General features: G+C 41.5%; 1 protein-coding gene across 1 annotated transcript in view; it reads left to right on the top strand.

Annotated features, from left to right (window-relative positions):
• The window catches only part of Ino80 (chromatin-remodeling ATPase INO80), a 196,612-nt gene that overhangs the window by 125,396 nt on the left and 45,482 nt on the right, over positions 1-25,734 (top strand). Inside the window, exons 25-28 of the mRNA XM_071598816.1 lie at positions 2,321-2,423; positions 2,508-2,602; positions 3,378-3,476; positions 4,426-4,567. Coding sequence (XP_071454917.1) covers positions 2,321-2,423; positions 2,508-2,602; positions 3,378-3,476; positions 4,426-4,567 — 439 coding nt within the window. The remainder of the gene's footprint in view (positions 1-2,320; positions 2,424-2,507; positions 2,603-3,377; positions 3,477-4,425; positions 4,568-25,734) is intronic.

Below are 25,734 nucleotides of genomic sequence, written 5' to 3'. Positions count from 1 at the left end.
GCGAAAGACTTGCGATGCTTTTAGTCTCCCCTCTCGCTTTTAAATACGTTTGGCCGTAACATTTGGGCGCGCGCCGGGGGGAGGAGGGGGATGATGCCTCCGCCAACCCTTCTAAGGGGCAACCACTTTCCGCCCACTCCTCCCCTTCATAAGGCATTCCTCCCTAAGTTCTCGGCAAAAATCACACGCGGCGCCGCCGCTGGTAGGTGTCGTGGTTGGGTGGAATGGGGCCTTTGCTTGTACGGCACCTTCTGTCTCTTATCGGAGACGGTCGCATCGGTGCATTAAGAGCCACTGCGCACAGCGGAGTTAAGGTGTTGGTGAGATATGGTCTCGGAGGGTGCAGGTACCCGACGGCGAGTGGAAGAGGGGGTGGGGATTGCGCAGGGAGGACGCCTTGAGGGAGGGGGTAACTGTCGGAAAAGGGACGCCGGTGGTCGTCTCCCGCCCCCGTTTGAGGAGCGGGAGAATACAAAGAAGTTGCGGGTTACCCCATTCACTTCTTTCTTTCTTTCTTCCTTGCTCTCTAACCTGATATTTCTTACGCGGGACCCCTATGATTTCTGAGTTAAAGATCGTGTCTTTCGTGGTTCTCCGTGTGTGGTCTCCAACCATCGCCCACGTCGCCTGCGATGAACTCCCCATTTGTCTCAGAAGTTATCTACACCATTGACAGCATTGACGTAAATACTTACATAATTGAATGCGAAAATCATTTGCTCGCCCATTTATTAATTCTGCCTCCTCATAAGAATTTTATATTGAATCTTTCTAAAAAAAACTGTGAAGCTTAACTTGATTATAAATTCATTGGCGTATTCATATCGAACCTTAAATTGTCTCGTGTTGAGAATTCAGGGAGCGTCAATGGGCACAGTCAACAGAAAATATTTTTGATGCCTGAACATCTTCGCTCCAGTCCAAAGAAGAATGTGTTCTTTTTGTCTTAGAAATCAGTGGGTTTTTCCTCAAAGACTCGTGCCTCACAATTTCTCTCAGAATTACATTTTTGGCCACCGTACATTCATTGAAAGATGAAAATATTGCCTTTGTTAAAGACGTACTCGAGTGTTGTTAGCGTGGGATTATGAAAATTAATTGAGTAACGAGTAAAATGCATTACATGTGTTGAATGTTAGTTGCTGGTCGCTCTTCATGTTAGTAATTATTTGTAACTGCATAAAATTGTCACTTTATTAGAGTCTTATGCATGCATTATTCTTGGTTACATCATTGTCAACCCACCAGGATTTTAACCTTTTCGTCGCTTTGGAAACGAAACATGTGTAGTTGTCCGTTCATTTGATTTAATTCGCTCGTCATTTGGTTTTTATAATTATGTTAATCTCAATGTTTATGGTTTAAACTCCTCGCTTCCATTTGGCACAGCCCCACCATTGGTTAATTTTCAGGGGACATTTTGGGATCCTAATCCGTGGAAGCTCTCTTCCACGCCACGATTTTTACCGGCGGGTGGTCCAACCACGTGTGCGGGAAGGCCGACGTCGGGAAGATTTCTGTGCGATCGTGTGACTTCATCAATACGCCCCCATCGTTTTTCCCTCGGCGGAGATGGCGATGCTTGTCCATCGGTGGGCGTCGAAAATGATGGCTAGTTGTCAGGGAGTGGATGAAGGGAAGTTGGAACCGCACCGCTCCTTACGTGATCTCATTTGCCCTTTCCGTGATGCCCTTACCAATTCTCCATTTCTTAAACTCTTTGAAGATATTCCTGCTTTAATGCTGGAGCTACTTACTCATTTTAGGAATCGGTCTTTGAGTATAAAGAAGGAGATGCGCAGTTCTTTATTGCCTAAGGGTGGCGAAAATTATAATTAGATTAAGGTGTTTAATGGAATCAGTGATATGTTGAGGATTTTTCTACCATTCAGGAGCCAATTTTACTGATCGCAGCGGCATTTGGGACCCCTTTCCTCAAAGCTTACTAATTGGACGGAGTTTTTGTACCCAACCCCATTCGCCCACCGACCTATACTCGGAGCCCTACGTCGACAGCTGCTTTCCTCACTGTGCCTCCAGAATGTACTCGTATTATGCATTCTTCGTGTTTGATTTATCTAGGGATTTATATTCCATAGACTGGATCTGAAGCTAAGATCATGCAATAGTTCCTCTTTTATATTGTTTATATTATGTAGAATATTTATGATGCTTCCTTAGTAATTAAGTTAGACTGGGATTTATAGTGCATGGACCGGATCTGAAGCTAAGAGCATGCGTGCGAACGTTTCCCTTTTATATTATTCTTTTGGATAAGTGCCTGTGTTTTTTTATTAATGCTTTCTTGATAACCTTTCAGATACAAAGGATGGTGATAAGTGGAGGAAATTTTAGACCTGACACACTGAAACCAAAAGAAGTGGTGTCTTTGCTGCTGGATGATGAAGAGATTGAACAGAAATGTAAGAATGAAATGAAGCTAATATCACATTCTAAAGGTGTCCGGGAATTTAATTTATATTGAAAACATGATTGTTATTTTCCAGATCGTCAAAAACAAGCAGAAAAAAGGCAGTTGGAAGAATCACGAGCAGATTTCTACAGGGAAAGAGACAGGGAAAGAAAGCTTAAAAAGATATCAGTACGTGTAAACATTATTAGTATTCAAAATAAATAATTGAATTTTATTCCAATGAAAAAAATCCTCCTTAAGGAGGAGGATTTTTTAAAAGTAGGATGGTATCCTACTTAAACCAATAAAGGAACACCAGTTTTATACAGAATTGACACATGGTATTTGTTTGTATAGAATCTTATTTTTAAGTAGTGAGCATGAATAAATTCAAATAAAATTTCTATTGAAATATTCAAGAGAAAACATAATTGTAGGATATAATAAGGCTCTTCTTATAATATATAGATGAATAATAATATGCTACGTCTTTGTAGAAAAGAAATAGTACCTTTAAGTGCATTTATATTAAATGATCCCAAGTGAAATAATATTTACTTTTCCCTATGAAGGTAATATTTTAAGGGAATACGTTAGTTAAGAAAAGGTCTGTTTACCTTTGGAAGAAATGTAAATGAGGAGTAATGTGGACTTCCCTTAGATATATTTTTTAAAACAGTACGTGATGAAAAAATACAGGATTGAAACTCTGATCTAATTCATTTGCCCTCCAATTGTAATTCATAAGGCTAGTTTCTTTTGCTCGCAATCAACATCTTTCATTAGCTCGTCAATGGTGAAATATGACCTACTTTCTCATGGGATAAAATGCTTCAGTTATTGCTCAAAGTTGGTGTTTACTTATTCCTATAGATATGATCTAATAATGGTTTCATTTGAATTTTTAATTGTGAAGATTGCAGGGAACTGAATGTGAAACCTGCCTCTCCCATTTCTTTTCCAGGATGCCAAGAGACCTAGGCTGGAAGATGGCGCTGCTGGTGATGGAGACTCAGTTCTTAGTGTGGGAGGGTCAGGGCCTCCGAGTCCTAGTCAGAGTGATGTAAGTTTCCTAAAGTAATGAAACAAACATATCTATTGCATTTTCAAATCTTTTCCTTTTTAATGATACGGTTAAACCATGAGGTCATTTCATAGCTTACCAGTGTTGCAGGGTATAAGTTGTGTTAAAATTGGAAGTCATGTTATACTAAATTACATTTATTGATGGTATTAAAAGTTTTAATATGCAGAATCAATAGCGATAACCTAAAGTCATTCAATGGGAGGCATGCTCTCCTTCCTGTGTTTTGAAAGAATTTCATTTGGTTTTCTGTATTTTATCTTTTTAGACCTTTTCGCATTCCTGTTATTGCTCCATGATAATAAGTGTCATAAGAGGTAACATTTCTCTTCCTGAGAAAATTCTCTGCCCCTCTTTTGTCTGCAATAAAATTGTATAATTTATTCCTGATAGAAAAATGAAAAGAAAAAAAAATGTAACCAATGCACTGATCAGGTCTGAATTACTCAGCTGCACACTTCATGTTAGTTTTTCACATTTCATCTGAAAAGAATTATTTTGTCCATAATCACCTTCTGCTGCAATGTAGATTTAAAACCAGACACTAAAATATAAATATAGTGCGCTACTTAATTATGTTTGGAGTTGAGATGTGTGCTGTAGCTATGTTTATCATTCTGAACACTTTTGGTGAGCTACGTGCTCCGGACGATTCCTCCTTGGTTTGTCATTAAGTGTTTTTCAATTGCTAGCATTGACACAAAACCTATTACGCGTGAGATAACCTTTGAAATTTGGAGTATTGGGCTTATCAAAGGAGGATCAATGCTACTCACCATACTAGGTGCTAGCTTCTTGATTTCATACATATTAATCTTTAAATCAGAGGCTCATTTGTGCTGTTTGTACCACTGTCACCCATTGTTCTATGACCCCTGTTTTCTTTGCTGCTAAGTTGTGCCAACTTGTTGTTATTGTTATGTCACAGGTGTCATATGGTAGTGCGGCTCCTGGCGGAGGTGGTCCAATGGAAGAGACCAGTAATGACGGCCCGCTTGTAGTTGATGTGGAAACAACCCCATCAATGTCTCCAGCTCATCATCTCCCGCCTCACCTTCAGTTTGATTACGGTTTGTTCTGTTCGCTACGTCTTTTGAAATGCCATTGCATGTGCTAATCCATCTTTGATATGTTATCCATTAGATTATGCGTGTTGCATTCAGTTGCACCATAATGGTTCGATGCTATCAAAGCATTTGAAAGTAAATCTATGTGAGTGTGCAAATTAAAAACGCATAATGCAAATCATCCATTCCAAGGGCGTTAGACAGGGATGCTAGTTACATTATTGTGGATTTATGTGGATTTTTGCTAAAAGGAATGTCAGTGGCATTTTTTATTAGAACCATTATAGAGGCTTAAAACTAGTATTGTTGTGATTATGAATTATGGGATGGAAGAAAGATTATTTATATCTGTCAGTTTTGGTGGCTATTTCCATTATTTTTATTATCTGTGTGGTTTAATCTGCCAATGCAGGTTCTGATATATTCCCATGCACCAGGAGTGTTCTCATGTGTCCTCTGCCGATCTATAAAAGTCTTTTCCTTCATGATTTGTCTCCACGAGCTAGAATTACCCATTAAGGATTCTTAGTTTCTCCAATAACCCAGTCACACCTTTTCCTGCTGCTGACAAATATTATCCATGGGAGTGACTCTTCTCTGGACTGACTGTGATTTGAACACACATCTCTCGATACCCCGCTGAGTGCCTCAAGCAATTAAGTTGCCAAGGCATCCTTTTACGCTGTGATTTTCTACGTGTTTCAAGGTGTCTATGCGTTCAGGTTCGAAACTCAGTCAAGGTGAATGATTTTTACATCTTGTAATTCTTACATTACTTCCTGCAATTTCCAAATGTAGCATAACTAATGTAAAAAGATACCAGTATTATTTTCTCGTTGCAATTTATCTAAATATTTCCCAATGGGGCCTATTTTCTTTAAGATCGACTCCTGTATTCTAATGCGAGTTCCAAACAAATGTTTTGACTCCTCTACATATTTTGGCACCATTGCTCATAATGTATGTCATATTTACTTTAAATTTTTTCCTGGATTTACGGAGGAAACAAATACATTCTCTGAATGTTTATAAATTGCTCCACAAAAACTCCCACTTTTATAAACTTAATTGTAATGCTTAAGTTTAATGAGGAATTTTATTTTTTGTAAAGGAATGAGTTGAAGTCAAGTTTAACTTAGGCGCTTCTAAAGTTAATGGGGTTTTACAAGATGGATATGTCAATGAAAAATTCAGTTGTTCTGTTGATGCCTTATCGTTAAAAATATTTTGTGATGCAATATGTTTGAGATAACTTTTTAAAATCTGTGGATGCCTTCAATGATCTGGGCACCTCTTAGGATCTTGATAAACCCTTACGTCGTCATCAGGTGTGTCCCAGGGAGCAAAGCACTAGAGTTGACTACTTACCACCCATGTAACTGCTTGGGTGGTTGAAATAGCTGCCGTTGTGAGATATTTAATTACTGGGGCAAACTATGAGTGTTTAGCTTGAAATTAATGATGTCATATTTGAATAGACTGGTTGGAGGCATCACTTGATGGAAGCGATTCGGAAGTGAAGAACTAAGTATTTTCTTTCCTGATATTTCATATTTGATTATTTTAATTTTTGAATTATCATTAAAGGGAAGCATTCAGTATATAATTATTAATTAGAGATATCTTGAGCCATTAACTAAGTGGATCACCCAGTGATCGATAACACATTTGTTTCTTTTTATCAATAAGATTTCCTCGCAGGAATTTTGGTGACAGAAGTAGGCGTTCATTCTTAATTTTCTTGAATTATGAAGAAGGGTGTAGATTTCATCAAATAGATTAAACTCTCATTTTTTCATGCAAATTGAGGAATTGGTGTAATTTTATTTATGAGCATGATTAAGCCATACACTTCAATGCACCACTGAAGTAACAATGTATGTATACAAATCAAATACAATACTCACCTATTGGATAAGTGATTAGACTATGTGTGTATGAGAGTGACCCTTGCCTCTTAGTTTGTGTTCATTGAAAGCCATTGGTGACGATATAATTAGCAGTTAAATCGCACATTGTAAAGAATTTGAAAAAAATCTGGAACTTTAAATCCTTCAATTATGTCTATCTTGTGTGATGCCCTTTTTAATGGTAATAAATATTTTTTAAATTATTGAACCCAAACTGGCTGCATCTCCACCATATGCTCCGTTTGTACTTCTTTCATTGATACGGTAAAAAAAAGTCTCAATTTAATATTTTTTCGTGCTATTAGCGAACCTTTTTGTTACAGGTAGGGATTGTAATGAAGATATTCTTCCAGAAAATTTTAAATTAACACGTAAATAACGAATGTGTGGCTAAGTATGGATTCGAATGAAGAAATATAACTTTTTTCCCACAAAAAATGTATTTACAGTGGCATGATCTTCGTTTTTGTTGAATAGAAGCATCTTCAGTTGTGGTTAGAAGACATGGCGAGCCTTAAACAGCGTCACTTTGTCGAGGGGTAGGGAAGGGGTTAATGGTAAGGGCAAAGACAAAGGTTGAGGTAGGGTGGTGTTTGGGCACCCCTGTTTTGGGGTTTATGGATGGTGGAGGGAAAGGCAACCCTGGGTGGCGGGACCCTATTTGTTTCCCAATGTTGAGACGGAGTGAGTGAGAGGACTATAGACCATCTTTTTTAGGAGTGTTTTCTAGCCAGGAAGGTTATTGAAATTTCATATTTTTCCAAGCAGCCTTGGTTGCCCCTTGCTTACCTTAGGGTAGAATCTTAAGGCAAAAATTATTTCTCCGCTCCAATCCTAGGAGATGTCCAGCAGACATAGAAATGTCATTCCCTGTTCAGAAATGCTTATGTGTTCCTACATTTTTTCCTAAAATACAAGTCATTATTGTTCATCCATTTTTAATTGCTGGGGATTGCATCCTAGACTACAGGATGTATTCTACACTCTTCTTGTGACTCTACACATATCACAGACGTTTATAGTTTGAATATAAAAATTTTCAAATGCAGTGTAAAATATTTTTAGAGATATTGATTTTGAAGTAATAAATGAAGGAAATATGCCAAATTAGTTATTACAAATTAGTTGTGTTTCATTAGGATAAATCATATTGGTATAGGTATGCTGATGCTAACGAATGAAATGTGCTTGTAGAACCAAATGTAAATATTACAGATTGTAGTTCTGTTCATGGGTTGCCTGTGAATGTGCGATTTATGCTCAAGTAATCATTAACATGTGAAGAAACCAATCTTAATATTTGTGTTATTGGTTGTTGTAATTACCATGTTGTTGCTATTTAATGTATTTGGAACCAAAATTTAATTTACCAAATTTAAAATTTGCCTTATATATATTAAACCAAAGTGGCGATGATCCAGATATCGGTCGGATATTGCCGCTCTGGTACACTAATCGTCCTTGACGAGTCTTAATGTGCCCTTCATTTATTGCTTCACTTAGTAGATAGTTCTTCCTCACCCGCAGAGAGGTCTCTCGCGTTTATTTTGGGAGGCACGGAGCGTGACAGTAAGCCTAGGACAGTTCAGCCTAATAACCCGTGGTGGTTTTGTCGCAGTCGGGGAGTTGTAAGTGCGTAGACAGCAGCTCTGGACATAACTCGTGAGACTTCGAGGGAAATTCACGGATAATTTGATGGGGAATCTCCGCGAACGTGCTCGGCCTCTTTTTGACCAGGAGGCAGATTGCTGCTTATGTCGTTTGAAGAATCTTCCTTTGTGGGATAGAGGCTGCAGAATTCGGCTGTGAAACGCGAAGTCAGTCGTGCGATATTTTCCTCCACTCATTATGATATTCCTAAAGCCCGTTTACTTGATGACTTTTCATTCGTGTTGACATTTTACTCCGTCTCGGAATAAAAAAAATAGTTCTCCTTCTTCCGTATGCCTCAGGCACGACTTAATTTAGTTTTATGTACATGAAATATAACCTTTTAAAATTTTGTCAGTACGGTTTTATTCGGGATATTTACCGCTATTTTATGACTCAACGGTTCTTCATCCCTAATGAGAACGTCTTCAGAAGAGTTGTGCTCGATGTACGATGCTCTTAGTTGGAAGAGCGGAGAGTCACGAGCAATGTTCAATACTAAAGAGGTATTTAACCGAAAAATGTATTAGTGAAAAGGAAAGCTTCAAAAACCCTCAATTGAAAATTATAAAATTCGGTATTTTCCGTGAAAGTTGTCGTGATTACTTGATGAATGTAATCTTTGAGTGAAAGGAGCGAGCATTCGCGGAATTCACTCGGAGGCAGAAGCCGCATTTTCCCTCAACAATTCAATACTGTCCGAAAGAAACTTCACTGTCGTGAAGAAACTGGTGAAATACAACTCAGGATTGGTAGAATTATTCTTTAATCAGAATCGCAGCTTCTCATCCGCTGGATCATGAGCTGAAGATTTTTTCAAAATATTCTCTTTTGCATTAATTTTCCCTCGCTCTTAAGTTCGCATTTACCGTGGCTAATTCGATGGGCAACAATAACTGCAGCATGATGAAAATGTGAGTAAAAAGTTAATTGCAGTGAGTTTCAGGTTTCTGTTTGAACTTCTTTTTATATAACTTGGTGAGAAACTGAAATACGACGTTTATTATTTCCCATTAATGTATTGTACCCTCAGAGAAGTATTACGAATGAGAGGGAAATCTTCATAGTCGGAAACGAAGCTAAATCGCCATCAAACAGGTTTACTTTTTCTTCCCCCCCCCCATTACCTTTTGGAAGACTATACCCCAATTTAATATATATTTTCCCCCCGAAGTAATAATGAAATTGGCATGTCTCGCGATCCTTCCATGTTTTCGCGAACTTAATTGGGGACGTTTATTTTATTGTTTACCACAACAGCCCTCGTTTTTGTTTCGCGAGCGTTTCCTCATCTCGGGTGGCTTTCGCGTGCCTCCCGACTCTTTATTTTGCTTTCTGTCCCGGCCACCCCTTCCCCCTCCTCACTCGGGCATCTCAGAACTCCCGGTTGGGCCACTCGACGAACCCCCTCCCCCTCCACTCCCCCCCATCTCATCCTCTTCTCGGCGCTCACGCCATCTCCTGGAGCGTGGGAAGAGTCGTGGCTGGGGGTAAGGCACGCGTCTCGAGAGCTCACTTGTTTTTGTGGCCTTGCTCCCTCCCGCGGGCTGAGCTTTCGTCCTCCCCCCCCCCCTCCGCCCTTTCTCTTTTTCACATCTCCCGCGTTTCCTACGCTCCCGCCGTAGACTCTGCAGGTGCTGTTAAACTGTTGTAGGTCCGGCGGTGATGCGAGGAGATCGGTGCCTCCTCACGAAATCTGAGGGACGGACGTCTTTTCGTCTGAACAATCATCCCTCTTTTCGTTTTACAATCATACGACAGTTTACTTCGGGAATCGGTCCTCAAAGGTCTTATCCATGGAGTTTCTGTTGGATTTTTCTAGTGAGTCACGGGAAAAAATAAGTTCTCTCTAGTATGTGCCTATTGGTCACATTAGTTTTGTTTTGATTCGGAATGTTTCCTTTTGGGAATCCTCCGCAGTGGATCTGGAAACCTTAGGATTATCTCTGTAACTATCAAGGAATTTGGTTGAAGTGCCCGTTATACTTATCTGAAGTTCAACAACGATTAGGTTACCCGTTTTCTACCATTGCATCGATCAAAATGTTTAAAACAACTGATGACATTACAACAATGTCTTTTATTAAATCGGACTGGAAGAATTAAATGATCTCCAGTAATAAAATTCGGTGCAAATGTTAAAATTTAAAATTGGCCACACTCGTGCTGAGCTGAAAACTTACGCTTTAAATTCTTTACCACATTTAATTTCACATCTCCCCAAGTATAATTTTAATTTTTGACCATTTTTTTTATTAATGCTTAAAATTGTATAGATCTCTTTGACGATGCCACGTGGTCGTTCATTAATTTGATGTATGCTTGATAACAAACATTAAATTTAGTGTAACATTATCTTTGTTCTAATTGCCCTGATTTATGTATTACTCATAAATTAGTCAAGTTTGGTTGGTGTTATTAGTTATATGTAATCGGGATCGAAGATGCTGCGCGTTGATTACTCGACATTGCTATGTTCTTTTATGTATTTCCACTTTCAATCAAATATAGCTAATGTAATGACATACTTTCTCAAAATGTAGAAGTATCTGGGATGTTGGACGTATCGACTGACTTGCTCCACTCCTGTATTCTCCGTGTGTTATATGACTTCGTTGCGTTTCCATCTCTGCTTTCGAAACCTTTCTCGACTATTTTCCTTGGTTGAGATCATTAATCACGTTTTCCTGGTGGACGTAGGCATGCACGAAGATGCGAATGTTCTCCTTGCACATTGTCCCTCCCGAATTTCCTTTCTCATTTTATTTCCGTCGCTCGTCTCTCTCTCTTTCTCTCTCCCTCATTCCCTGCATGTCATGCCAACATATCACGTTCTCATTCCCCATCCTCATGACGAATGTTTTCGTGTTGCATCATGTGCTCTGCATATTTTTAAAATAACCAGCTAAGATATTTTGTCATCCCTTCCCTGGGAAATTGTTTTTTTTTTTAATTCCAAAGAAACTGCGGGAGATGCCGCAACAGTAACTTTTAACGGAGTCATCCGCTAATGTGCATTTCAATGCAACAATTTCAGAGTGTAAAAATCATTCGCCTTGACTGGGATTCGAACCCAGATCCCTCAATATCCGGTCTAGTGCTTTAGCCACTTAAGCTACCGAGGCGTCCTCTTAAACTCTGAAATGTTGGGGCTTTCAAAGGAACAAGATGTTGTGACGAAATACCGTACATACAATGTCACAGGCATTCGTAGTCGTGCGCGAGGCGCCACAGTCCACGAGGTTAAAGCCAACTTTAAACACTTATGGTGTTTTCACTTTGACAAATTCCAAAGAAACTGCGGGAGATGCCGCAACAGTAACTTTTAACGAATGAAAGCCCCAAAATTTCAGAGTTTAAGAGGACGCCTCGGTAGCTTAAGTGGCTAAAGCACTCGACCGGATATTGAGGGATCTGGGTTCGAATCCCAGTCAAGGCGAATGATTTTTACACTCTGAAATTGTTGCATTGTTTTTTTTTTCTTTTTCTCCGTCTCTTAGTGTGATGCTACACTCATTCTTACTTTTGAGGATTGATTTCAGTTTGTAAACATTTTTAAAAACTTCCCTTAACAAAATGTCTCAGAATTTAATAATATCTCCTTTCTTTGTGTGTATGGGCAATTCTCTGGCCGTACCATTTTCTTTGCTAGTTGGTTTTATTCTTCGTTGACAATCTCTCCAGTCTCACCCATTTTGATGCCATCACTGTCATTCCTTTCTTTTTGTTACTTCTACCCCGGGAGAGGCAAGGACGCAAGAGCACTAGATTTGGTGAATTGAGATAATGAGGTAACGCAGAAGTATTTTCGGGCGTAAATTATCCTGAATGGAAAGGGCATTGCAAACATGGTTGATGCGGCCATGATGGAGGAGCGAGCCTTCCGTTGCCTAGGACGTGTTAAGCCCCCTTATTTATTGCTCTCTGTCGTTTATTGGTTCACTATTTCACCGCCTAGGGGAAATTCATAATAATATAAAATACTCTACTTCCCTGTGTCTGAAAGTATTCCTATTAGTGAGCTAAATTCTCGCTGTTTTTTTTTTTTAATGAACCCATTTGGATTTTTCAGGAAATGTTCTTTAATGATTTTACTCTGGTATTCAGTGCAAGTAGTTTTTGTTTTAGCTTGCCTCGCACATCATTCTCACCGGATAGTTTTTGTGTCAATATCTTGAATGCTGTGTGCTTCGCTGCTTAGGCTTGATTGACGCTGTTCTTGCTGATTTATCAGTTTATTTCGTAATTTGAGTCGTCTACTCCGTTGCGAGCCAGCAGAACTCACCAAGTGCATGTATTGATAAGGCATTTAATCATTTCTTATTCGTAGCGCAAGCAACGAAGCATCTACGTTAATTATTCTCCGTTGCTCGGAGAATTTTTTGAAAATGGATTTACATTCGAAACATTTTTGCCATCTTTCGAAATAATATTTACGATTTTTCGTATTTTGAAGCATGTAACGTCGTCAATAGAAAATAGAACGCTCTATGTATTTTAAATAGCGGCCATGCAGCTGTTTTTGTTTCCAGAAAATTTTGAAGTTTGTTTCAGAACTTTGATTGTTATAATTTGTTAAAGTGAACTTATCTTTCTTTAAAAGTATTTTTCTTAAAAAGTAAGTTCTGATTTGAATGGCAGATATTATTCACTTTGAGACACGTTTGACTGACGAGGTCAATTTTACCAATGGGGGGGGGGCGTTCTCGCCGGATAGTTCTTGTATTCATGGACTCAGGTGGGGGACACGTGAAAACATTTTCAGGAACAAAATGTTAGAATTTTGGTATTTTTTTCAAGTGAATTACAACAAAAGCCGTATAAAAATGTTGCCATTGTTCCACTGTTTTCTCTAGCAACTAACCTGAGGTACAAGTTAACGAGGAAATAAAACCAGACTGACAAGCTTCAACTAGGAAAGTTTGATCGAGAACGGGCGAAGGGGAATCGAGATGTTGCGGTGGCTATCGTACTGGCTTCCCACCCGTAGGGCCCGGGTTCAAATCCCGGCGGTGTTGAATATTTTTCAGAGGTATCTCGATCCCTACTTGAGGTGCTTTGTGGAGGGCACTTTGAGTGAGTGCGCCGTACGTCGGATGGGACGTAAAGCTGCGGACCCCTTGGCGCCTTTCGTAAAGAGTAGGCTAATGCCGACGCCGGATTTCTCTCCACCCTTCATCCTTTCCTGTCCATTCGCTGTGGCGCAAATGACCCTAGCTGTCGGTCGCCTCCCCTCAAAACTACTACTACTACCCGAAAACAGCAGATGAATTGCTGAAGCAATGAAGATGACTGCCAAATAAAATGAAGGGTTGAAACATTTGCACAAGTGGAGTAATGTTGATAATTACGCTTAATTACGCTGCTGGACGATAGGAAAGGGCGAAAGTAGCAGAGAAATGAAAAGAATACCCCAAGCGAAGATTATTTCCTATCGAAATGAAACAATTAGCAAACGGAGGCAGCAGTACTGAACTGGCCAGATACATGTTCATAAAAATCTTCTTTGTGGCTGGGAGACGTGGATGATGGCAATAGCGGAGTAGACAATTGAAATCCACGCAACTGAGGAACGAAAATGGATAAGCCGGGAGGCGCATGTATGATTTTTTTGGAAGAGTGTTTGAAGATATATTTCGATGATAAGTGGATAATTTGGTGGACTTATCTTCTGAGATAACGTATGAATTTGGGAATTGGAAGGGAGATTGGGGGTCATATATCACGTTGACGTTCACCGTGACGTTTCATTCCCTTTCAGTCGGTTGTCCCTGCTCGTAGCGACCTCGTACTTGAGTAAAGCTGCGATTAAGTCGTAGCATCCGTCGTCACGGTAGATAACCATAAGGTGCAGATTTATTTTTTGAGAACCGGAAAAAAGTACGACTCGCAAACATTCACTTAACCTCTTGTGCGTGGATTTGAGCGTCCGAGAGAGATTTTTGTTCGCTGCATCTGGCGATCGTCCGGAAAAAACGAAAGCAGTCACGGTTCGTATATAAGCCAATCCTCGTGCGGAAAATTAGGAATCGTGTATTTTCTCACGCCCCTACCCACTTACAGGGACTTAAAAAAAACAAAGTCATTGTTGATTGAATGTAAGGGTAACATGCCGTACGCCGTCGGTTAAAAATGTAGAGCAACCATCCTATTGGCGGCGATATATCGTCCTGTGCATCTTGCCGCTGAGGACGATTTTGGACGCTGGGGAAAGACATATTTACCGCTCCATTTTAAAAAAATCGTGCTGTTTCTCAGACCGTGTATATTCCTAATATGTATTGGCCTGTTAGCGGATTCCTTATTAGGCGACAAATGTAAAACGGAAGCCACAAGATCTCCAACGCCATCCCATGTTTAATTGTTGGTAATCCATGGCATGCATCATTCTCACTTGGTCGTGGAATTATTTCCGTTGAGTTTTGGTGTCTAATTGGAATTATGAGTGGGACATGCCGTCCACAAAGGCACGGCACGCTGGGTTTGGTGGCGACTTTCAACCAGACCAGGATACATATATTGGTGCAACCGTCGGAATTCTAGTACTTTAATTTTAAATTAAATTAAAATCAAATCTCTCAGCCCTAATTTCTCGATTGAATGCCAGTTTTGATTAAACTATTTTTTTTAAAATACCTGATTCCGTGGCGGCAACTTGAATGTAATGTCTTAATGAGAGCGTTTCGTCTTGCAATTTACTTACTTGCCCCTACTCGACGTTATGAGAATAGTAAAAAAAAGCATCAGATTCATCCGGTCGTCAATAGAGATAGGACCTCTGGAGTCAATCATAACTTTATATGAATATATGGATGGATCAAGACGATGATGGACCTAGAGCGGAGGCTGGTGGAATATGGTGCGCAGAAGGACGGAAGAGGAGAAGTGGACTGAAAGGAGAGCAAACTAAGAAGTGTTAGGCATGGTGTGGGAGGAGAGGGGATTGTTGGTAGAAATCAAAACGAAGGAGGGAAGAATGATGGAGAGCGTGTTGATTGGCTGTGGGATGTTGGAGACTGTGATAGAGGGGAGAATGTTAGGCAAGCGAGGAAGGGTCAGGAATAGGGGTGGCATGTTGGTCGTGATGAAGGGAGGAAAGAAGTATCCTGAATCGAAGAGAGGCTTGTTGCAGTGTCGGGTGTCAGGTTGTGTTTTGTTATGAGGGGCAAAGACATGTATCGGAGTACCCTTGTATGGACTGTGTTCACCCTAAACCTACCGTAAACGGTTGAATACCAATAATAATAATGATGGATAATTCTTCCCGGTCTCTCCCCAAAGTAGGGGTGCCTTAATTTACCACGTGAAATCAGCCGATCGCTCTTTTGTATTCGTAATAGTGGGGCTTCGGACGGGGGCTCTGGTGATTGTCATTCGTGGCAGTTGAGTAAATGGGAAATTAATTATAAGGCAGATATGTTTGCAGGGGGAAGTGCCGAGAAATCGTGCCAATATGTACTTTTAAGGAAAATCATGGAGGGACCTTCAGTTAATTTTTCATTTTGCCAGGACTGCAAGATGTTAGATGCTATTCAAATTCACCTCAAGTGGACGTCGGAATGTCATTTATTAACCCCTGGGTTCGCAACCCTAGAATTATATTTTTCTTGGAGCTTCCTCCCACATTCAGGAGTCATCGAGCAGTATTTAATTCTTACGTCACGACATTATTATAGACATAACATTGCTAAGTTCCAGGATAAGTTTTGATTGACTCGGCTCATATTTAGAGGAAGCAATAGAGCAAGAAGTTACTGTTCCTCAGTTTCATAGGTGTATCTCTAGTTTTCGTTAATACAGTGGCGTTTGTATCATTATTTATTTTCAAACATCAATTTTGCAGGCGCTTTCATTTTTCGTTCGTTGTGATGGCTTATTCGTGTTTCCATATTCTTAATTTGATGGAATGGTTTTTTCATCGGTGTCTACTTGCCATTGTTTTAATTATTCATGGGAATGTCTTCACTTGGGCCATCTGGATGGCATCAGTTTCATTCTTGCTTATATCTCACATTATTATTTCGCATTGAGATATTATTTTTTCAACGATGTTGTAATATTAGTTTCGCTTGAGTATGTCCTCAATCCGCCACGTTTAAGTTTGGTTTTGTGGTGTTCATTTAATTCATGAATAATTGGCGGAGCAAGAGCGGTTGCCTCTGGACAAAAGAGGAGTGGACAAAGAATGAAAGGTTATGGCCGGCGGCAGATGGAGCATTAACAATAGTGCTCCCCGTGCTCTATTCGGGGTTTATTATTCTGCAGATGCCCTCACTTGTGGAAACTCGCACTTTCTCCCATTATCCTCCACTCACGACTCTTCACCAATGTTTTTCTCTGATTTTTTAGTGCCGTAGTAGTAGTAGGTAGTTGTGTGTTCGTGGGAATGGGCGTTTAACTTGGTTGTGGTGACAAAAGAGCGATGAGTTGAATACTTTTCACGAAATGCAAACGCGAACGCTGAGAGATTTTAGTGATCATCTTCAATGTGCTGGCAGCACAAAGAAACGTGTGCCGTAATCTATCGCACACCATGTGTTGTTTGGATTGCCAGAAAAAAAGCCACGAAGATGGGGGATGTATTTTTTTCACGAAACTCCATGTGGTTGCTTAAGTGAGAAATTGAAAGGAAGAAAATGGGTGAATATCACTTTTAAACTTAAATTAGTAAAATATTGAAGTAGTTTGACGAATGTTTTAAATGGATCATCAACGTCAATTTGTACCTTACGTATATATGCTCATGATGCCTTTCGGCGTGTGTGATAAGCCAAAATTTAGTTGTTTTACCTTCTTCCATTTCCAATTGTCGAAAGAGATGTACGTGATTGAAAAAAAATATCATAGTAAAACTTAAGAATCCATTCATTATTCCTTCCCCTACTTAGGGAGTGACGTTACCAGCGACGTATCTCCCCCCCAACCCCCTCTCCCCTCCTCTCCCAATTTCACGATTCATGCCGGCTCCGGCCAGCGCCAGGGGAAGCAACGCTCGGATTTGTCGGTTATTAAGCTCTTTGAGTCATCATCTTGAGGATTGCCCTCTCTTGCCTCCAATTCCTCCCCTCGCTCTCCTTTCAAAAAATCCTCCTGCGCTCTGCTTCGCCTCCACGCCTTACTTCTTTTGATTGCTCCCTTTTTATCGGTCATTATTGTAGCCATATTTTATCTTTTTCCTTTCCCCCGTTCCAATTTTTTTGTGGCAGTGGCCAGATGTCTCTTGAACTCGTTTCAGGGTAAGATTTATTCGAAAATCGGTAGCTCACCAATGTGTGGGTGGGAGCAGCTCTCCACAATTTTTTTTGTGAGGTTAAGCGAACCAGATGCGCCCGGAAGGTGCACGAGTTTATTTTTCTGGCCGCCCTTCGGAAAGGTGGGTGGGTGGGTGTGTTGTGGGCTGGGTTGCTTGCCTTTTGTGAGCACCCTAGGGGCTCGTTAGAGTTGAAATGTTTTTTTTGTTGGCTGGGAGGTGAACTACCTGACCTAGTTTAGTTTGCAGGATGATAATATTTCATTGCACAATGCCTCGAAGGTGTTCAAATCTCCGCAAATAATGAAAGAAATTTGCGCCTCGGACCTGAATTATTCTCTATCGCTTACGGAGGGTTTACTTTTTTAATTTTTTTAATCTGGATGTATTATTTGTTCCCATATTTTGGTTAAAATTTTTGAAGAGTCGATTTGTAGTTTGGTTTCTGAATGTTTTTTTCATTCATCACAAATTCATCAAACAATTCCGTATTCAAAAGCAAAGAAAAAATGAAGTCATGGGGAAAACTAGAAAGTGATGGAATGATAATTTTTTGTCTAAGGCTCTATTACGCCCTAAGTTCAGCGATACGATAATATTTGTATTAATTTCAATGATTCAATGATCGATAGATGTAATAAAAATCATGAAGTCAATCTTATATCTATGGATTTGTGTTCGCAATGATTGGTAAACAGAGCTGTAATTTGTAGTACAGAGCGTATGAATAATGTCATGAGTCAGAATCTGTCATATGAACTTATGAACTTTTTGGTGATATATTTAGCTTTATTTCATGAATATTAATATACGGGGGCTGTCCAGAAAGTAACTTACGTTTTAGAATCAAATATTGAACCTATTGAAAAGACAAAGCTTTATTATATACATAGGGGAGGCACATTCTTAAGCTATTTTTCCACACAGTCGCCATTCAAATTGAGGCATTTATTTTAACGATACGCAAGCGTTTCAATTCCGTATTATAAGATTTCTGCCGCCTTACATTTAACCACTTGCTTACACCGGCATGCTATTCTGCGTCATTTGTCAAAGTGCTGTGTCGCAAGTCTCGGAGATCCGTAATCGTAAATCGGCGATTTTCACGAATATTTTCGTAGATCGGGATCGGGACTCAACCTTGCCTTACTCAGAAATCAATTTGAAGGAATGATAAGGGCTGGTTTCTCGCTACCTCCCTTTTTTTGAGCTTAAATGTATCTGATTAATTTTGCAGTGTCTATAAAATGAATTTCGATTGGGCATCCCTCGCTTAATTTTTGGAGCTCTATGGTAAAATTTAAAGCGTGCATGGTTCTGAGTCCCACGTTTCTAGGAGCAAGATTACTCCATCGGTAGACCCCTTCGTCTCCTTGACATTCGAAAGTAGTTTTGTAGGTAAAGCAAAACAAAATTCGATTCTAGTGAATATGTTACTCTTTTACAAATTAATGTGCATATCTGTTTTTAAATTTCCTTCGTCGCGTGAAAGTGATGAGTAAGTTAATGGGCATCACCGATCGTGGTTTCTCATTATGTGGCGCGCGGCTGCTTAGAATGCGTCCCCGTGTTCGCACCCCCCCCCCCCCGTTCCTCCCCGACATTGTCTCCGCGTGATTCGGGTCGTGCGACAGTGAGATACATCAACTGCGATGTGCGATACCGCAGTACGACGTCGACCCACTAAGGAGTTCCACGCATCGAATTTTAGCGTTGAAGCGATGTTATATCTGTTGGACGTGTGACATTCCAACTACAACACCAAAACGTCTGCATGAAAAATATCGAGGTACTGGATATATGCGGCGGGTATGACGAGTTTTAAAAATCTCAATTACCTATAAGGTATCTATTTCGTCCACATGCAGCCGAGCGGTTCAAATAGCCGTAAACGTGTTTCCGGATCAAATACCCTGAATTGGATGCGATGGATCGAGTTCCCTGTCGTTCATGTACATGCGCCGTATTGAATCGGCATCGCCTGTGGTCGAACCTTGGCGTAATGTCGCATGGCGATGTTCGAAATGGAGCGTCGTTCGTCGGCCGGTGTTGAGCGGCACGGGGAGGATTTGGCGTGCGCCCGTGATGCTGGTCGTTCCCTTTGCGGCTGTCGAGAGGCTGTGGCGTCGGAGGAAGGGCAGGGGGAGATAATCGCTTGATCGATGGGGAGTGGGCGGATCTGAGCTCACGATCTTAAACGGTATCCTTTCAGCATCTCCCCCATCGCGACCATCCGCTTGTGCCACACCCCAGCCGTTACAGCCAATTATCTCGCCTCGGCTTGCGTTGCCAGCTCTTGCGATGAACTTATCAATTTTTTTGCCCAATCGGATTATCGTCCCACTCCCCCAATCCAATGGCGTCGCCCCCTATATTTTTTTTCATGGCTCGTTTTGCGTGGCTCTTTTCACTCACCCGCCGCCGATGGAGACGTGCGAAGCGCTGCGTATCTGCGACACCATCTACATCCGGAGTCATCCTCCCTCCGACCACGCTCAATAATTCCATCCCCTCTCGAAACTTCCTCGTACGCCCACTTGATAGTCCCCGTCTCTATCCCACTCACTCCGGGGAGGGAGCGGTGGCTTTTCCGCGTTGAAGCGTCCCCCCTCAGAAGTCTTTTCGAATGGCTTGTGGTGGCCTCATTTCATTTTCGTTTGCATTCATACCTCTTTTTGCATGAGATTACCGGTACACTACATGTTTGCAAAGGAGTGTTGTGCGAATGAATGAAATTGGTAACCCATGAGTCGATGTTAACTATTGAAAAAAAATCTTAAGGAATTGGATGGTGATGGAGGAAACGAAATGTACCTACTTGCGATATTACTCTTTTGAATAGGCTTATTTTGGCGATGGATTTAAAAGCGGTATTGAGCATGCTGTTTGAAGGGACTTTCCAGTAGGTTTATTGTATAAATTACTAAAATAAAATTCCGTCTCTAGATATTTTTAGAAACCTTTCGTTAGGTTGAAAATTCGTGTTTCGTTTCAATGGAAGGTCGCAGGGGGAGGATCTGCCAAATTATTTCAACGATTGATATTGGGTTGGATGACTTAAGTTACTTCACGGGTTGCAATCCGTTAATACCACTTAGGACTCATAATGTTTGTTAGACTCATAATTTTATTGATTTAAGCGGAATTAATGCAAATCGTCATTTCGGTGAATTTTTCTGCCAGTGTATTATTTAGCTATGTAGCTAGATTATGTAGCTAGTCTCTTCTCCGAAATGGACGTGTAATTTTATGCTCATAAATTTGATTCGACATCATGATGGTTTCGGAAAAAACAACTGTCTCTTTTCAGGGAGAAAATTGCCGTGTCATCGTGCTCGTCAGCAGATGACTTATGTAGCCGTAATTTAGTCGTTATTCTGATGTTAATATCGAAGGGGCGAGAGTGTGATAATTGTTGCCCATTCGTTCCCATCCCCTCGCCTTATCTACCCATTCGAATCTCGGGAGGTCAATCGTGGACGCACCTTCCTCGCACCCCCTCGGGAAGGGAGGGATGGCGTTTGGACGGGGCGGGTGCCGAGGGTTTTCACGGCCCGAGCGGGAATCAATCTGCCTTCGGAAGACCAGGTGAGGGCATCGAACAGATGTGACGTCATGCGCCCTCGGGGTTATTTTCCGGGATGCACGGCGCCCCCCTCCCACCCTTCCCGGAGGCTAGGTTCTTTTCCGGTGGACGGCTGGTTGTTGTGAGATGCGCTCCTTTCCGGGTACATCGTTATCGTATGTCGACCGTGACATCGACTATGGCTTGTCAACCATAATTCAGACGGAAAAACGCCGAACTCCCTTGCCCTCTACGCCGCGGTAAGTTTCAATGAGAATGTCAATTTATGGGCTAATATTTCAGTCCACGTTACGTAGTTTAGTGATGTTCTTCTCAAACTATGAGGTTTTTTTTGATTGTGTGTTTGCCAAGTACGAGTCTTATTCCATGTGGTTAGCGTAGTCTAAATTTATTGGATGGTTCAATTAGAAATAATGATATTTTGTGTGAGTGATTATAGTTTCAATCTTGATTTGATTTTGCGGGTGGCGTCCATAAGGTATTCCAGGGATTGTTTCTCGCTGCTGTCAAAAGTTAATCCTTCTCACCGAAATAACCAGACGTATTATAATTCCCGGAAGCACGATAATTTTCGTCCTCGTATGCCTGTGTTTGCCTTCACTTTTAAGCCCTCTTTATGAGCCCGGTTCGGCCCGATATGTGTTTCAATCGGTGGCTTAAATGCGCCTTTTAAGTCTTAGGTGCGAGTCTCTTCCCCGCCGCCTTCTCTCGCCGCCTTTCATCCTCGTTCCAGCAGCATTCGTTCCACCTCTTTTAATCCCTTTCGCGGCTCGGCGTAATGCTCTTACGTTGGATTTGCATTGCCCGTGCGCACTAGAAGCAGATGGGGATAACGGCCTCCTCTGTCCTTGGCCTCATGTCAAATGGGAAGCAGCTTAATTTTCGATTCTTAAAGGGGGCCCCCCGGCTGGCTTTGGAGATGTATCCTTTTTTGACGTTCTGGTTTAATGAACGAGCATTAGAAAGCTAAGATATTAATTTATAGTGTAATCTGGGATAACCTTTTTTGTCGGTTATTATTTTGTAATCTAAATTGTGTATGGTTGGGAAATAAATTGAGGGAGCGAATTTCCCTTCTTAAAAGATAAATTCATATTCCGAGGGAACTTAACTTCTTTTTTTTTTTTGCCTATTATTGCCTGGTTGTAGGTATTTGCAATTCTTATAAAATAAGTATATTGCCACTCTTTTCTTTTTCACATTGAAGTATCGTGTCATTCACTAATGCTATTAATGCCTTTTTCGTGCTCGTAAGTACATTAATTATGTCAATAATTACCCGTCGATGAGGAAATTGGGTTGCATGCCGCAACAGCAGACGTGACCCAAGTCGTTAACATACCTATATGTTTTAGGGAAATACTAATGCACATTTAGTTGGGTGAAACACACAATTCATTTACAGCATATTAGTAAATGTATAATAGAATGAAAATATTATGTAATAATGTATTTAGTAATGTTGCTGTAAAGGCTTCCGTGGTGATTTGAAGTTGCCTCGATGGTTTTCTCATTAATGCTATCCGCGTAGGAGGGAATATCTAAATATGCCCACTTTTTGGAGATCATGTAATCCCTTCAAGGATAATAATTCCATTTCGCAAAAATCAGAGGTCTTTTTGTAACAATTCCGATAAGAATTAATATTAAAAGGATTTTCATCTGTAGTGGCCATTGAACGTTGAACTCGTACTAGCGCAATCTCAAAAGGGAATGTTATATCGGTGTCCATGCCGAGATCCGTTTCCATGAAGTAAGACATAGCAGGAGTTTAATATATCTCGTTTCAGATGGCGATTTAACTGTTTATTTCATAGTGGATCAATGGCACACTTCAATTAGTTGGACTCGACTGAATAATTAAGTATTTAGACTCAGAAAATATGGGGAAAAATACAGAAAACTGAGCACTCGCGTTCGTCTGCAGCCTTGGAATGACAGCACTCGTGAGCTTGGAGAGAGAGAGAGAGAGAGTGACTATTGTTTAAACCCCATTATTGGGTGGAGCATTGCAGTTGGTGGAAATGTGAACGAGCAACCGCCCACACAATCAGGGAATCGGGAGAGGTGGCGAAAACGTGTTGTTCGAATGGCGGGTCTAGTCCAACTACTCTGTTAGGGCGAATCTCCTCCAATTCATGTATTGATTTTGCACCCTCGTGCGCGTGACTGCTTATAATATGTCGCCGTGGCATTTCTTTCGGTGTTATTGAATAATGTCAATGTATATTTAAGAGTAACCCTCGAGTCGCCATGAGGGCGGATGTACGTCGAGTGCTGGAGAAATTACTTTCCTTGGAGCTTATGTGATATATTAAAAAGAGAAGTTTCCTTTGGTTTGGTACCAGCGTCTTGAATTTTACCCAAATAAAGGAAACAATATATGTTAAGTTTTAAATACATTTTTTAAGTTCTCTGGTGAATTTATATTGTGTGACTAAAATCAACCGGGGATCGCGATGGTGCGGGAATTAACGTGCTGGCTTCCCACCCAGAGGACCCGGGTTTGAATCCTGTTGGTGGCAGATGTGTTTTAGTGGTCTCCCGATCCCTACTTGGGGTGCTTTGTAGAGAGCACTTTGAGTGAATACGCCGTCCGGCGGATGGGACGTTAAACTGTGTGACCCCTTGGCGCCTTTTGACAAGAACAGGCTAATGCCGACGCCGAGTTTCCCTCCCCCTTCATTCTTTCCTATCCATCCCTAATGATGCAAATGACCTCAGCTGTCCTTCCCTTATAACTACTACTAAAATCAATGGCGTCGACATTGAACTCGTTAATACTCAGCGCGGCAAGTATGAAATTTGCGCTTGGTATCTATACTTACGCATCATTTTCATACGTACGTGATTACTTTTGAGTTCTCGTGTTTTTCTTTTGCATTGCGACGAATTACGTAGGCCATAAACGCAGCCCACGCGCCCCGCTTCGTCACGATCCCTCCTTTCCCACACCCACCCCTCCGCACGTCGTAGCAACCAGGTGCTGCCGCTCTTCCTTGCTTGCGTTTCCATTGCATGCGTGCGTGCATCTCGCCGGAAGTCTCCCGCCGAGTTCATTTGTTCGCCTCAAAAGAGGACTCTCGGGTGACGCGTGCGGATTACTCAATGCCCACAGTGGGAGAAAAGTAGCCCTTTCAACCCTTTGGGCCCTCGGGATGCCTCTGCGCCGCCGCTCCTCCCGGTCCCTCCTCCCGCATTCGCAGCCAAAGGGCCATTCGTCGGGAAATCAACGGGTGAATATTTTCAACTATTTTTTTTCCACCGCCTTGCCCCCTCTTCTCTCTCTCTCTCCAGCCTTGGGGGTTGCCCCGTGAACGCTGTCGCCTCGTGGGAGTCGGGGGTGGAGGGGCAGTTGCTATCCGTGTAACATTTGGGCTCTCACGGAAGGGGCGGGTGTGCGCCTCCAAGGTTCGCCTTTCGGGCACACCTTTGCTCCCTCGGCGGTAGCGAGCCGCGCGTGGTCCCCGTCACTATTTCAGGAACAGTTCCCGGAACCCGGAGTCATTGTCTTCGAAGTGAATCCTCGAAAGTCCTCGTGGGGCTGGGATGGAAGTGGTCGGGGCGAGTGAGTTCGACTCGTTGGTCAGTGATGGTCAGATTGAGAGGGGTCGATAAGGGCCATAGATCCAGGTGTTGGGCAGGGGCATGATCTGGTGTGGTCTTTCGAAAGGTGTGCGTGTTAATTTGGCACTCTTAAAAGGAGACTCCCATGTCGCACGACTTCCTGCCGGTCGTGGCCATTGGATGGAGTTATCACTGCTTCACGTGTATTTCACAATTACTAAGAAAATTGATGAATTTTATGTTGGTCCTTCTAAAAATTATGGTCTGTCCAAATCAAAACACACCCACAAGTGTATTATAAATGAACGAGATTTAGATGCAGATATTGCACGGCTCCTAAAATTGAAATCGTACTCGGAATTGGAAACATCTACATCTACATGATACCGCGCAAGCCGCCGCAAGGGCGTGTGGGGGGGGTGTTAGGTCACCACCCGTAAAATGGAACAGAACCACATTCAAAATCAACGCATGCGTGCAATCTTGTACCCACAGTGGCGTATGCATTCATGCAAAAATCTTTTCATTTTACACGCATGAAAATACATATTCTATCATCGGACAGATAATTGAACCTTAGGATGCAGTAAGAAGTTTATCCAATGACATGCAAGAAGCTACGTCTTGCAGAAAGTCAAACGAGCTGATGCCGCTCAAAATGAGATCTTTTTAAATGCCATTCACGAGTGAATTCAGAGCAACGGAGCGTGGGGGTGCTTCGCCTCCCCCTATCCAAAAAGCACGGCTGGTTTCATTCTATTTCACCCCGCATGCCACCGCAAGGGGGTGTGAAGGGTAACCAGCCTTGCATGCATCAATATTATTTCATTACAAGACATTTTAGGTAATATGCAAAATCACTAGTGCACATTCATGCCTATGTATAACCATAAACGCAGTAGTCATATAAATAATCATCCAGCCGAAGTTCGGTTTGGTAGATGAGGATAGAGTTCACCCAGTACTAAGCCCGACGGCGTGTGAAATCCACACATCAGGTTTGGGGCTTGTCCTTGTGCCGCCTTTGGTTTCTCAGGAAGTTCAAGTTCCCGAAAAATCTCTCAGCTCAGGTGAAGCTAAGGCTGACCAGAGTGGCGTGCCCGGGAATCGAACTCGGACCCTCCGGTCAGTAGTCCTAAGGTCTACCCCTGGACTTCCACGTTATCTCAATCCTATTTACACCGTGCAAATAATTGATTTAATCATT

Source organism: Hetaerina americana, unplaced genomic scaffold, assembly GCF_022747635.1.
Source record: "Hetaerina americana unplaced genomic scaffold, ioHetAmer1.1.p SCAF_10, whole genome shotgun sequence".
Taxonomy (NCBI): Eukaryota; Metazoa; Arthropoda; class Insecta; order Odonata; family Calopterygidae; genus Hetaerina; species Hetaerina americana.
The sequence above is the reverse complement of the archived record's forward strand: the minus strand, read 5'-3'. Positions and strand labels throughout refer to the sequence as shown.